Source organism: Tupaia chinensis, unplaced genomic scaffold (genome assembly GCF_000334495.1).
Source record: "Tupaia chinensis unplaced genomic scaffold, TupChi_1.0 Scaffold000708_1, whole genome shotgun sequence".
Classification (NCBI taxonomy): domain Eukaryota; kingdom Metazoa; phylum Chordata; class Mammalia; order Scandentia; family Tupaiidae; genus Tupaia; species Tupaia belangeri.
The window spans coordinates 24330-37951 of NW_006160231.1; the positions used below are offsets into that span (position 1 = coordinate 24330).

General features: G+C 48.6%; 1 protein-coding gene across 1 annotated transcript in view; it reads right to left on the reverse strand.

Annotated features, from left to right (window-relative positions):
- Window positions 1-13622, reverse strand: part of ABCC5 (ATP binding cassette subfamily C member 5) — a 113193-nt gene that overhangs the window by 5610 nt on the left and 93961 nt on the right. Inside the window, 2 exon segments of the mRNA XM_014592513.2 lie at window positions 896-974; window positions 11198-11357. Coding sequence (XP_014447999.1) covers window positions 896-974; window positions 11198-11357 — 239 coding nt within the window.

The following is a 13622-nucleotide window of genomic DNA, read 5'->3' on the forward strand; positions in this document are numbered from 1 at the left end:
CAAACCTTGGGGGAAAAAAAATGATTCTCCAACAGTTGAAGTAATTAGTAGCGAAGAAAGAAAGAGATCCATCTAAGAAGAAGATACGGGTGTGATAGTCATGCCTACTAGAACCCACACTTTCTAGGACAGTCAAGCTTTAAGAGCGCTATTCGGTTAGCTTTAATACCCCAGATTCCAACATTTTCACGTCCTAGAAATTCTGTCGGTTAGTGAACACTAATCTTTGGTTCTAAAAATACGGTCATGTAAGAGGAGATGGAGCAAGTGAAACTACTCTCCCTCTAAAGGCCAAAGCTGTAGGCCATGGCTGTCAGACCTCTCTTTGTAAGCTGGGGAACCCATTCTTCAGTGAAATGTCTGAGGATGCCCAATGTAAAAGACATAAAAGAGATAATAAAGAGCTCATCTAGTTGAATAGGGCAGTGGATCTTGAGCCTAACTCAACCCGGGGGCCCAAGACCCTCCCCCAGGCCAGTGGCATCAATGTGCAGATGAGGGTACTGGCAGGGACCCTCAGAGTTCTGGGATCCCCGGGTGCACTGCATGCTTTCTGCAGACTCAACATGTTAAGTTTCTTCTGGACACTTAGGGGTGCATCCAAAGTCTGTTACAGTCATGATTAATGAAGTAGAAATTTAGAAGCATTACTGAATTTTGAGTGATTGTCATTAAGATCTCCTCAATTAACCGTGGGCAGTGTGGGAGAAATCAACTTGACAAGGTATCAGAGACCCTGGGAAGCCCTGTTCTGAAGCCCTGGTCCACAGACGCGACGTCACAGAGGCGGGGAGTGAGGCCGTGGCTGGACCGTGGCAGCTGGACCCAGCTGCGGTGCTGATGGCACCACGCGCCCACCCTGCGATTCCAGCACGGCTCTCGCACACTCACTTACACATTCTTTCATGTGCGTTCTTTCTAGGGCGTCCCAGATCTGGTCTTCAGTGTACTGGTTGAAGGGATCCAAATTTGACCTAAGGAGAGACACAGTAAGAAATTCTCAGTGGTTCAGCATTTAAACGACCACACTGCAGGGGCCGGCTGTGGTAAAAGTTGACCAGCACAGGAAGAGGAGGACTCAAAACCTGAAGGTCGGGGAGGGCTCATTCCTCAACCGGCCCTGGAGGGGAGCCCTGAAAACAGACTGGGCTCCTTTTTCTTCATTATGAAACTTGTTTTCTCTTAACTTTTATTATTTTTAGAATGTAAATAAACACAGGTTAGCCACAGAAAGATTTAAAAATACAGATATGCAAAGCAAAACCACCAGTACATGTTTTAAACACATCTAATGACGCATCTCGAAACCAACACTGTCATATCAAAGATGACACCACTGGGCTTGCCCCAACCCCGGGAGACCTGAGTCTGTCCTTGGCAGGCCCCCTCTCGTGAGTCCACCCTTGAGCCCTGGGAGTAACTTTGGAACTTCTGGTATACCAGCCTGTGCGCTGCACACTGTACAGCATGCACCTTGACCCTCCTTAGCCTGCTCCCGCCTCATCAAGAGCCGAACGAGTGGCAGAGGAGCCGAGCACCTCAAGTTACCCCTAACTGCTCTGACCTGGGAGACACGGCCCACCAGGACACACGGGGGGATGGAGGGTGAGATGTCCTCTTCCAACACTACAGCATCTACTCCAATAAATAGGAAAAGGGAATACTGCATCAGATGACCAAAAACAACAGATCTCAAAGAAACGTGAGCAAACAAGGGGGTAATTCTCCCCCAGGTGAGCACAGTAGCCCCTCACCAACAGTGGATGGCAGAGAGAAATACACGGAAATGTCAAAAAACTCAGTCAGATGCAGGAGAAAACAGACAGTTCCAGGAAATGAAAAAATCATTTCAGGACATGAAAGAAGAATTTCATAAAGAAACAGAAACCCTAAGAAAGAATCAAACAGAAATTCTGGAAATGAGGAATACAATATAAGAAACTGAAATCTCTCTAGAAAGGATTAACAGCAGATTGGATCATACAGAAGAGCGAATGCACACACCCTATAGCAAAAAAACAAACAAAAACAAACAAACAAACAAACAAAAAAAAAAAAAAAACCCAACAAAACAAACAAACAAACAAACAAACACAAAACCCCCCCCAAAAAATTGAGGCCAATATATGGGAAATTCTAAACACAATGAAACACCCACATATCCATATAATGGGTATTTCAGAGGGTGAAGAATCTGCTAAAGGCATAGAAAATCTTTCATGAAATACTCTCTGGAAATTTTCCAAATATAGAGAAATATGGAGAAATTCAGACCTGAGAAATAAAAAGGACCCCAAAGAGAATCAACACAAAAAGATCCTCCCCCTAACACATCATGGCCAGATTGGTCAAAATTAAAAGGCAAGAGACAATATTCTAAAAATGGCAAGAGAGAAATGTCGAATTACTTATAAAGGTTATCCCGTCAGGCTAATGTCAGACCTTTCAGCTGAAAGAGCGCAGGCAAGGAAAGAATGGAAGATGTATTCAAAACATGAAAAGAACAACACTTTCAGGACCAGCAGATGGCACAGGGGTTACATTGCTGGACGCTCACGTGGCTGACTACATTCAAGTCCCGGAACTGGAGGTGTGAAATTCACAACGGGCGCATGTGTGTAAGTGCCCAAAATCCCAAGAGGAGAACAGAAGAGAAGGGATTGTGGCATGGTCATCTCCCAGGGGGTGATTTCTCACCTTCTGTCTGTCTCTCCCGCGTATGCACGTGTCCTATAACAAAACCTTCTTTTATAAAAGGAAAAATAATTTCAACCAAGAATACTATAGCTAGCAAGATTGTTCTTCAAGTGGGGAAAACAAATGAAAGTATTCTCAGATAAACAAAAACTGAATCACCAATACTAGACCAGCTCTACAGGAAATACCAAGGGGAGTACTGTATCAGGATAACTAAAGAGAGACAAACAGAAATGAAAGAACAAAAACAACTGAGAAAATGGCTAACAAAATGACAGGGTAAGTCTGCAAATATCATAGTAACACCGAATGTAAAGTGGATTAAATTGTCCCATTAAAAAGGAGAGGCAGTAGTCCCAAAAGCCCAGGCAATAGTCCCACAAATAGACAAATGCGACCATATTAGCCCGAGCAGCTTATGCACAGTGAAAGAAACAATAAGAGAAGGAAACCCTCAGAATGGGAGAATATATTTGCAAACTATACGTCAGATAAGGGATAGATAATCAGAAAATACAGGAAACTCAAGCAGCTTACCCACAAAAAAATAATCAATTCAATTAAAAGATGGGAAAATGAGCTGAACAGAGAATTCTTCAAAGACCTATGAATGGCTAGAAAGCATATGAAAACATGTTCAAGGGAAATGGCTAGAAAGCATATGAAAACATGTTCAAAGGAACCAGTAGTTGGCGTAACGCCTATGTCGCTGGACTCCCATGTAGTCGACCGTGGTTCGCGTCCCGGACCCGGTGGCTTAAAATTCACGCCAGGCACTTGTTCGTGCGTGCCCAAGATCCCGAGAGGAGAATGGAGGAGAAGGGATTGCGGTGTGACCATCCCCCCTGGGGGGGTGATTTCTCGCTTTCTGTCTCTCTCTGTCTGTCTGGCGAGTGCACGCACCCTATAGTGAAAACCTCTCCCCCAAAAAAAAAAAAAAAAACATGTTCGACATTTCTTATCATAAGGGAAACGCACATCAAAACCACCAAAACCCTAGTCAGAATGGCTAAAGTTAAAAAAATAATAATGATAAGTGCTGGTGAGGCTGCGGTGAAAAGGGAACTCTCCTACACTTGGTGGGAATACAAATTAGTACAGTTTGGAGAACGAAATGGAGATTCCTCAAAAACCTACAAATAGAACTACCATATGACCCAGCAATTCCACTCTTAGGTATTTATCCAAAGAGAGAAAATCCTTCAGTTGGATAAACACTTGGACATCTATGTTTACTACAGCATTATTTATAATTGCTAGGACATGGCATCAATGTCCAAAATAGATGACTGGATTGAAAAAATGTGGCATATATACTCTATGGAATACTACTCAGCCATAAACTCAATGAGACCCTGATAATGAATATGGAAGACTTAATGCTAAGCAAAGCAAGCTAGACCATGAAAGACAGACTGTATGTCTCCACTCAATATATAGTAAATGTCTGCACTCTATAGCAGAAACCAAAAGTTTGGAAGGTATAGTAGCAGGGAGAGCAACTGCAGATACTAGAGATAATAAGGATATGGGTAATATGTGGATGAGTAATACAAGGGGGGAGGGATGGAGGGAGGGAAACAGGAAAAAGAATGCATTTAATTGACTAAAAAAAGAGAAAAACTATTTGCTGATAATACTTTACATAGTAATGTCTTTGTCTTGATTGATATGCATGGAATTAGTGCTGGGAAAAGCCACACTGTAAAGATATATGTGATTGGGACCAGCAGGTGGCATGGTGGCTAAGGTACTGGACACTCCCACATGGCCGACTATGGTTCGAGTCCTGGACCTGGTGGCTTGCTTTCTCAGTGTCCCCCCACTCTGTCTTTCTCTGCTCAAATTAAGAATAAATGAATGAATAAAATTAAATAAAAATTATAAAACCCAGTATCTTAATCTCTAAAAAAATAATAATAGTATCGAAAGATGACTAGACATTTCTAGGAATGTTAAAGACAGGAGGAAAATACCTTAGAGCAGGAGGGTAGAGAAATGGTGGTGGAACAGATATGCAGTGAGTGGATAGCTGGAATATGACAGTAATTTGGGGTGTCTCTGGACTCAAACATACATGTGTAGGTCTAGTCATCTGAAAAGTGTTAGGTATCATTTACTTTGCTCATAAAATTATGCTTGGCATACGGGACCTAGAAAATCTTGGAGAAACATGAACGTTAGCTCTATGCCCCATCTGTTTCTGTCTGAATTACTAATTATGGGCATGCCGATATTAGTAGGTCACTACTGCAGGACTGTCCCACAGAGGAGGGAAAGACTCATTCATGCCACCCGGCCTCTCCTGGGGGACTTGAACCAGCCCTGCTCTCCTGTGCCTTTGGCCCTTGGTACATGTGATTTCCCCGATTAAAACATGCTCACCTCTCCCCACCCCTTTGTTAAGAGACTGGTACAGAGCCAGGGCCTGGAGCCAGGCTGCCTGGACTCGGACGCGGGCTGTCAACCGCAGGCTGTGCCCTTCCTTGCCCGTTACCCTGGCCATTCAAGGCTTCAGTCTCCTGTGAGACAGGGTTAGAGGGCCTGCCCTGGAAGGTTGTGGAGGACATCTGACCTGCACGACGACTCACAGCAGCTCCTGGCACAGGTCAGCACTGTGTACGAGGGGACTTGGAAACGTGTGAAAAATGGAATTAAAATAAGAGTTTATTTTGATATGAAACAACTGTTTTGAAATCCAGGCAGGTTTTCTTTTTTTTTTTTTAAATAGTGTGCATTTCCTAAGATTCCTCACATTATTATTTTAAAATTTCTTTCATGGGAGAAACAGGGAGAAAACAAGCACCCCACAGGGTGTCTCACTGTGACCCCCAGCCTCTTCTGGCCGTCAGACGTACGGGTGCAGCACATGCTGGCCGGGGAAGGGAGTCCACGACCTTCCGTACGGACCCTGCTTCGCCGGTCAGCACTGCCCTTCCGGTCTCGACTTCAGAAGCCCCTCACCCTTCCAGCGTAGACCAGGGGTCCCTGCGCCACCCTCGTTAGGGCACTCACCTCTCTGCACCTTGTCCTCCCTCACCCCCACCAGGTCAGGATCCTGTATGGATCCTATTCACTGCCATATCCCACGCACCAGCACGCCGGTTAGTGCTTTCGGCATGAATGAGAGAACATATTCCTCCATCCTGTCCGTCCTGTTGGTGAGAATTCGTCCTGTCACAGCTTGCACACTCGGCAATAGCAGACCAAGGGGCGGCGTGGTGGGGGAGCACGTGCTTACTCAGCATCTTACTAGACAGCCTGGGTCTAGGCCATCCGCGTGGTCTTGGACCACCGCGCAGTGACACTAGGTTGTGCACGTTACGGAAGCGTGTCCACAGTGACTGGGACACAGCCGGTGCTGGCAACTGCTCAGCCGGCGAGTGCACGTGGATGTGGCAGGTGCCCGGTGCCAACACTTGGTGTTTTCCTGACTCCCACTCGGCACTTTCTAGGCAGACACAATAATCACGGAACCCTGCACACAGGAACAGAAACCGTCCTGATAAAGTCCCATCTGAGAGCCCATGGATGGGGAGACGTCTGCGGGCACACCGTCAAGGAGCGCTTTTAATGGAAGGTCCCCGACTGCCCTCACAAGCAGAGCCAGACCCGAGCTGAGGACTGCCCTGCCCTGCTACTGGAGCTGACGCTGCCCTCAGCAGTGGGGTCTGAAGTCAGGGCTGAAACATGGCTTGTTGCTAGGCTGCTCAGGCTCTTCACCTGGCTCTGACGCCGGTTCCCCCGAGCCACCAGGCCCTTTCCTTGGTCTGAATCTCCACCTGGTACCCCAGTTCTAGCAATTCAGTTCCTGCTGTGCTTCCATGTGCCTAAGTTCCTACCTCGACAACCTGCTCAGGTTCCTTGGTCTCTCAAATGGCCAGAGATGTGCTTACATGGGAACACCTGGGATGTTCAGGGTGACCTGGGATTTGAACCTAGGCCTCCCATGTGGCTCCAGCCCTGTACAGCAGCACCCCACCACCTGCAGCACTGTTGCATGGAGTCTGTGTAGTTGACAATTAATAGAATGAAAATGCTCAGGACAGTATCTGGTACATAGTGAGTCCTCAGTAAACTTACTACTATTGTCACCGTGTCCTTTAGAGCAGCAGTGACGGGCACAGCACGACCTTCCAACAAATGCTGATACCCTCTAGTGCTCTTCGTACATTATTCCGGACAGAGACTAAGTCTTTGAGAATTCTTAAGTTCATAGGAGTAAGAGTGCCAAAAAAAGGAAAAGGGAGCTCTACTAAAAAAATACAGTAATTCAGAGACAACGAAACACCTGAGAGTCCACGACCGTGCTCCAGTAACCCTGAAGCAACTCCCAGGCTAGATGCTTCTGTCTGAAGGTGTTCAGGCAGGAGACCACCCAGACGGACGAGGCCACTGTGCACTCTGCAGTTTTTAGCTATGACTGGGAGTCGAAGCTATAAACATTTCTCAGAAGAAAATTTAGGGACCAGCAGGTAGTGCAGTGGTTAAGATCTAGACTCCCACGTGGTCAACTGCTGTTCGAGTCCTAGATCCGGTGGCTGGAAACTCACGCTGGACGCATGTGCATGTGTGCCCCAAATCCCAGGAGAATGGAAGAAAAGGGATTGCGGCGTGGCCATTCCCCCAGGAGGTCATTTCTCACTTTCCCTCTCACTGTCACTCTCTCTCTCCAGCGAGCAAACAGGCTCGAGGGCAAAAACCAAAAACGAACAAAAAAAGATAATTTAACAAGCAGGGACCAGCAGGTGGCATGGTGATTAAGGCGCTGGACACTCCCACATGGCCCACGATTCAAGTCCCAGATCTGGTGGCTTGCTTTCTCACTTTCTCTTTGTCTCTCTCTCTGGTCAAATAAAAATAAATTAATGAATAAATAAAATAAATAATTATAAAAAAATTAATAAGCAGATCAAAAGGATGAAAAGGTTTGATTAGGAGCCTGCAAACCAGGCCCAGTGCTCTCACCAGGTACCCATCTCGTAGTTCCCCCTCCAGAACTGTTCAGAAGCAGATTTCTGGGGCTTAAGCTTCCCAGTCCATTGTATTTTCTTCATTGCAGGGCCCCACCCCCAAATACCATCACATTAGGGATTAAGGCTTCAACACATGAACCTGGGGACACACAAACGTTTAGTCCATAGCGATAAACTGAATTCCCACCTATTTGTGTAGGGTCAACACTCTCACATGTGTTTATTTCGGCATTTCTCTAGTTGATTTGGTCAAGCATGTACCAGACCTTTTCATGATTATAATCCTCGTTGGTTACTAGAAGGGAATCAGAATAGGCCAGCCGGTGGTAGTGCTTAAGGCAGCTGGGCCCTACACTGTTCGAGTCTTAGACCCAGTGGCTTGGAAAAAACACTGGGTGCACGTGCATGTGCGCTCAAAATCTTAAAAGAAATGGAGAAGGGATCACAGTGTGGCTCTCCCACAGGGAAGTGCTCTCTCTCTCTCTGGCAAGAGAACACATCCTCTGGGAAATTAAAAGAATAAAGGGACCAGAAGATGGTGTAATGGCTATGTTGCTGGACTCCCATGTAGTCACCGTGGTTGGAATCCCAGACCCAGTGGCTTAAACTCACGCTGAGCACATATGTGTGCATGCCTGAGATCCCGAGAGGAGAATGGAGGAGAAGGGATTGCAGCATGGCCATCCCCCCGGGGGGGGATTTCTCGCTTTCTGTCTCTCTGTCTCTGTCTTTCTGGTGAGCGCATGTGCCCTGTAGCAAAAACCTCCTAAACAAACAAACAAACAAGAAGAGAATTAGAATCAATTGAGGACTTAAGTCTAAAGTTAAGGAATTAGAAACAGTTGCCAGGACCAGCCAATGGCGTGGTGGTTGAAGCGGCTAGATCTTACATGGGCAACTGCACAGTTTGAGTCCCAGAACCAGCAGCTTGAAAAACACATGCCAAACACATGCACACGTCTGCCCAGAATCCCAAGAGGAGAATGGAGGAAAACGAACTGTGGCGTAGCCAGCCCCTGGAGGTCATTTCTCGCCGTCCCTCTCTGTTTCTCCAGTGAGCGTACTAGCCCCATAGCAAATACAACAAAGTAAAATAAAATAGAAATCATCTTATAAAGATGATGGTGATAAAAGGCCTTGATGAAGTTCCCAAGGCAAGGCCGGATGGATGAGCAGTTTCCTCTGCTGCCTCTGTGGCCTGAACCTGGCAACTCTCCACTACCATTAGCCAGCATGTCTTGGCGATACCAGCGAGCAATTAACACTGGAAAGGAGCCCTCAGGGGAAAAGCCAGATAAAACCAAACACAACTCGGAGCATCGCAAGACCCGCGTTTCTGAGCTGGGCCAGCTGGTGGTGTGCTGGGTAAGGTACTGGATCTGGATCGCACACGGCTGACCGTGTGGCCGGGTCACACACCCAGGAGCTGACTAGCACACTGGGCATGTGTTCGTGCACACACACTTAAAATCCTTAAAAATTTCCCTGGAGGTGCTTTTGTACTTTCTCTCCAAAAAAGGAAGAAGTTCTGAATCATTCTGCATAGAGGTACCAGCTAAATCATAGCTGGATGATTTGGGGCCACCATTTCCCTGGACCACCAGGTCTCAGCCCGTTCTGGTACTTGCACGCTAGCCTCCCTGGTGCATCTGAGCTGGCGGGGCTGGGACTCTCGCGGCCTGCTGTTCTCTGCCTCTTCCCCGATGGCTGGCGCCTTCTCTTCTACGCCTGCCCCACTTGGCTTGGCTCCTGCCAGTGCTCTGCTTTCCTCTCCCTTTTCCCAGAGGCCCGAAGGCATAGCCGTAGCCTCTTCCCTGACCTCCTGCTAAAGTGCTCCACCCTGCACAGCCTGACGGGGCTGGAGATGAACCTCCTCAATAACAGCAGCGTTCCCAGCTGTCACTCTGGTCTGTCTGTGAGTCTTGGTCCCTTGTAGGTGACGGGCTCCTTCTCTTCCCCTGGAGCAGTTCTGCTGGGCCTCCATTTACTTGCAATCGTGTCCCCAAGGTTCCTATGTTGAAGCCTTAATTTCCAATATGATAGTATTTGGAGATGGGCCTGGGAGACCATCAGGTTAGATGAGGTCACGAGGGTGGGGCCCTCGGGATGGCATTAGTGGCCCCTAACAAATCACGTGTCTCCACACGTGATCGCTCTCCTCTCTTTCTGCAAACACGCACCAAGGAAAGGCCACGTGAGAATATAACAGGAGGGCCTGCAAACCAAGACCAGTGCTCTCACCAGGTACCCGACTTGAAGTTCCCCACCTCCAGAAGTATAAAAAACAAACTTCTGGTGTCTAAGCTTCCCAGCCCATTGTATTTTTTTCATAGCAGCCTGGGCAGACTCAGATGGCTACAAAATCTGAGTCAGTCAGTTCAGTACCATCCCTGGAGATGACAGGGCTCTAGTTTTAGAGAGCCTGAGCACTGCACATGGTTATTAGGAATTAAGTTGGTAACAGTTTTTTTTTGGAAACTGTTAGAAAGTAAAGAGGAAAAGGCAATATTACTTTCGGAATAATGTTTTTAAAAAAAGAAGTCCAGTCTAGGTCAACTATATAGCTAAAGTGTGTGTGTGTGTGTTTTTTAAAAGAAAGATTTTTGCTATAGGCTATGTGTACTCGACAGAGACATGGAAAGACAGAAAGCGAGAAATCACCCCCCGGGGGATGGCCACACCGCAATCCCTTCTCCTCTATTCTCCTCTCAGGATTCTGGGCACACACGCAGTCGTGCCTGGCCTGTTTTAAACTGCCTGGTCTGGGGCTTGAACCGCGATCAACTATGTAGGAGTCTAGCAACCTAAACATTATGCCATCTTGTTTCTATTTCCACAGAGAGGGCAGCTTAATAGAAATGGACATGGACTATGGAACCCATGTTTTTAGGAGGCACAAGCGTAAGGCTAAGGCCAGGTAACGTACAGCAGAGATAACGGGAAACTCTCTGTCCCTCAGAGGCTACCAATGGCTGCTGGCAGATGTCGGAATGAGACATTGTTCCAGAGTAAGCACCCACGGTGGGGGGAAGGCACTGGGAGCGTGAGTAGTGACAGTGCCTGGAAGCCGTCACTGGAACTGCACCTCGGCATACCTGGGGGCGGTGCCGAGGGAGCGGTGCCGAGGGAGCGGGTGGTCAGGAGCCCGATCCAGCAGCTGTCGTCACTGACCGCTCACCACGTGCCAGGCTCTGTGCTTACACAGTGTGCATGCGTTTTCTCGACCCACACAAAACAGGCCTGACAGGTGTCCCCACTTCATGGGTGAGGAAAGGGCTCAGGAGTGGTCAGGTGAGCTTGCCCCCGTCTGAAGTCACACAGCTGAGCCCCAGGCCGGTTCCTCTCCGACCTCTTGACCGCCGAGAGCTCAGTAAACGCCTCGCTGCAGCTTAGCTGAGAAGGCGACTTGTGCAGTGAGAAGCACACAGGGTCGTGGGCAGACCCAGGCCAGAGGTCACGAGGTCGCGGTCCCAGGTGGAGGCCCGGCCACGCCCACCAGGCACACACGAGGTGAAGGCCCTCACCTGACAGTGCCGCTGAACAGCACTGGCTCTTGAGGGATGATGGAGAGTTTGCTCCGGAGATCGGCCAGGCCGATGTCGCTGATCCGCACGCCGTCGATCTTGATGCAGCCTCCCGACAGCTCCACCAGACGGAAGAGGGCCATCCCCAGAGAGGACTTCCCTGGTAAGCCAGAACACACGCAGAAAAGTGGCTCTATTAGCAAATCTGGAAAGGCAAGACTGGTGGATCCTCAGGGCAAAATCTAGTTTCCATTCTCTCTCTTTTTTTAAGTTGATGGCATGAGAAGAGATAGGTGAGAGGGAGAAAGTGCCCCTCAGCGGAATGCAGTCACGCTGCAGTCCCTACTCTCGTATTCCCGTCTGTCTGGGTTTGGGGCATGCACACACATGCACCTTGTGTGTTTTCCAGACTGCCAGGACTGGAGTTTGAACTGCAGTCAGCCATGGGTGGGTCCACCTTCCCTTAACCACTAGGCTATGGGGCTGGCCCCTATTTCTCTATTTCTTTAACTAATGAACTGTGAGAATACATAAAATAATAAAAACAGCAAAAAACACTGAACGGTGCTGAGCTTTGGAGCAGATATGTTTAAACCATGCCGCTTCACTTAGCCTGCGGGGCAGGAGGGACCTTTTCACCTTCACGGTGTAGAACAGAAAAATGGCTCCGCTCCCTCTCAGCAACAGGTGCGGAGTTAGTGCTTCTCAGGCAGTTACGAGACAGAGATGGAGGTCTGGCAGCAAGCCACTGGAGCACGCCAGAGGACAAGAAGTCTCTCTGCCCTCTCCTGCAGCTGAGAGACCAAGACAGGCCCGTCACCACAGCCGGGTCTGGGGAAAGGCAGTGGAGGCCAAGGAACTGACAGGGCACATGGCAGAGGTGCAGGGTTCAGGGACAGTGAGGCGTGTCACAGCGATAAGCAGGAAGGTCTGTCTCGAGCTCACCTTCACGTGAACAGTTCTGTGAGCAACAAGACAACACCCATCGCCCATACACTCGCTACGGCAATCGGGACACATTTCCGTCCAGATACTGAATTGTCCGAGCCTTTTCCGTTTCGCGCTGTGTAACAGGCATACAGCCGTACTGGAAGTGCTTCTCGTGATAAAATTATAGTGGCTGCCACACTGCACATCATGGCATGTAGCCATCTTTTTTATAAGACCCCGTCAGGATCTGCCTGTCAGGGGCCTCAGCCTCCCGAACAGCTGGGACTGCGTGTGCTCGTCCGCACCTGGCCTTCGGGCAGGACTGGGAACTGAATATGGGCCTTTGCGTGGCCCCGCCGCGTCTGAGCAGCAGGCAGCGCTGGGCCTCAGGTGGATGTATGAGTTGTTTACCCAGTCCTCTACGCTGAAGTCAGTGTGAGCTTACAGTAAGTGGTGCATGCCTCAGCGCTCACACCGTACTACCTCAGGCCCTGCCCCTGAAACAGCTTCTGAGAACTGAGACTACCACGCCGAAGGAAGGATGTAAGTATTTAAAAGTCTCTCTCTATCCAATGCAAAAAAAGAAAGTGGCCATAGTTCTGTCTACCTTTCTGCAACCTGGCCCTGTGGTTTAGATGTAGAACTGCAGTGTTTTGGCCGCTGGACGCCTCTGCACTGGCCAGAGCCTGGTTCTTTTTTTTTTTTTGAGAGGTTTTTTCGCTACAGGGCGCGTGTGCTCGCCAGACAGACAGAGAGAGACATAGAGACAGAAAGCAAGAAATCCCCCCCCCAGAGGGGACGGTCACGCCGCAATCCCTTCTCCTCCATTCTCCTCTCGGGATCTTGGGCACGCACGCACACGCGCCCGGCATGAATTTTAAGCCACCGGGTCCGGGACGTGAACCGTGGTCGACTATGTTGGAGTCCAGTGACATAACCACTACGCTAACTGCTGGTTCCCGACAGAGCCTGGTTCTTAACCCTCCATGCCCTGAAAGACTTACCTGGGGGCCACATCGCAATCACCGTAACTCTGTCTGTCGCTGAGGTTACACATAGCCTGTCTGCCCCATGTCTGCACCTACTACCCCACAGTTACAACTTGTCTCCCAGGCATACCCCCGTCAACAACCTAATGAGAGGGGCCGGCAGGTGGTGTGTTGGTTGGAAACACTGGACTCCTGCATGGCCGACTGAGGTTCAAGTCCCGAACCTGGTAGCTTGCTTTCTTACTTTTCCTCTCTCTCTGTCCCTCTCTGGTCAAATTATATAAGTACACACACAAACACACACATACACATACACACAAATAAATAAATACCGTTAAATAAAATAGTTTTTTTTTTTTTAAGAATTATTTTATTGGGACCAGCAGTTAGCATAATGGCTACGTTGCTGGACTCCTAGGTAGTCGACCACAGTTCGAGTCCTGAACCCGGTGGCTTAAAACTCATGCCGGGTGTGTGTGTGTGCGTGTGTGCCCAAGATCTCGAGA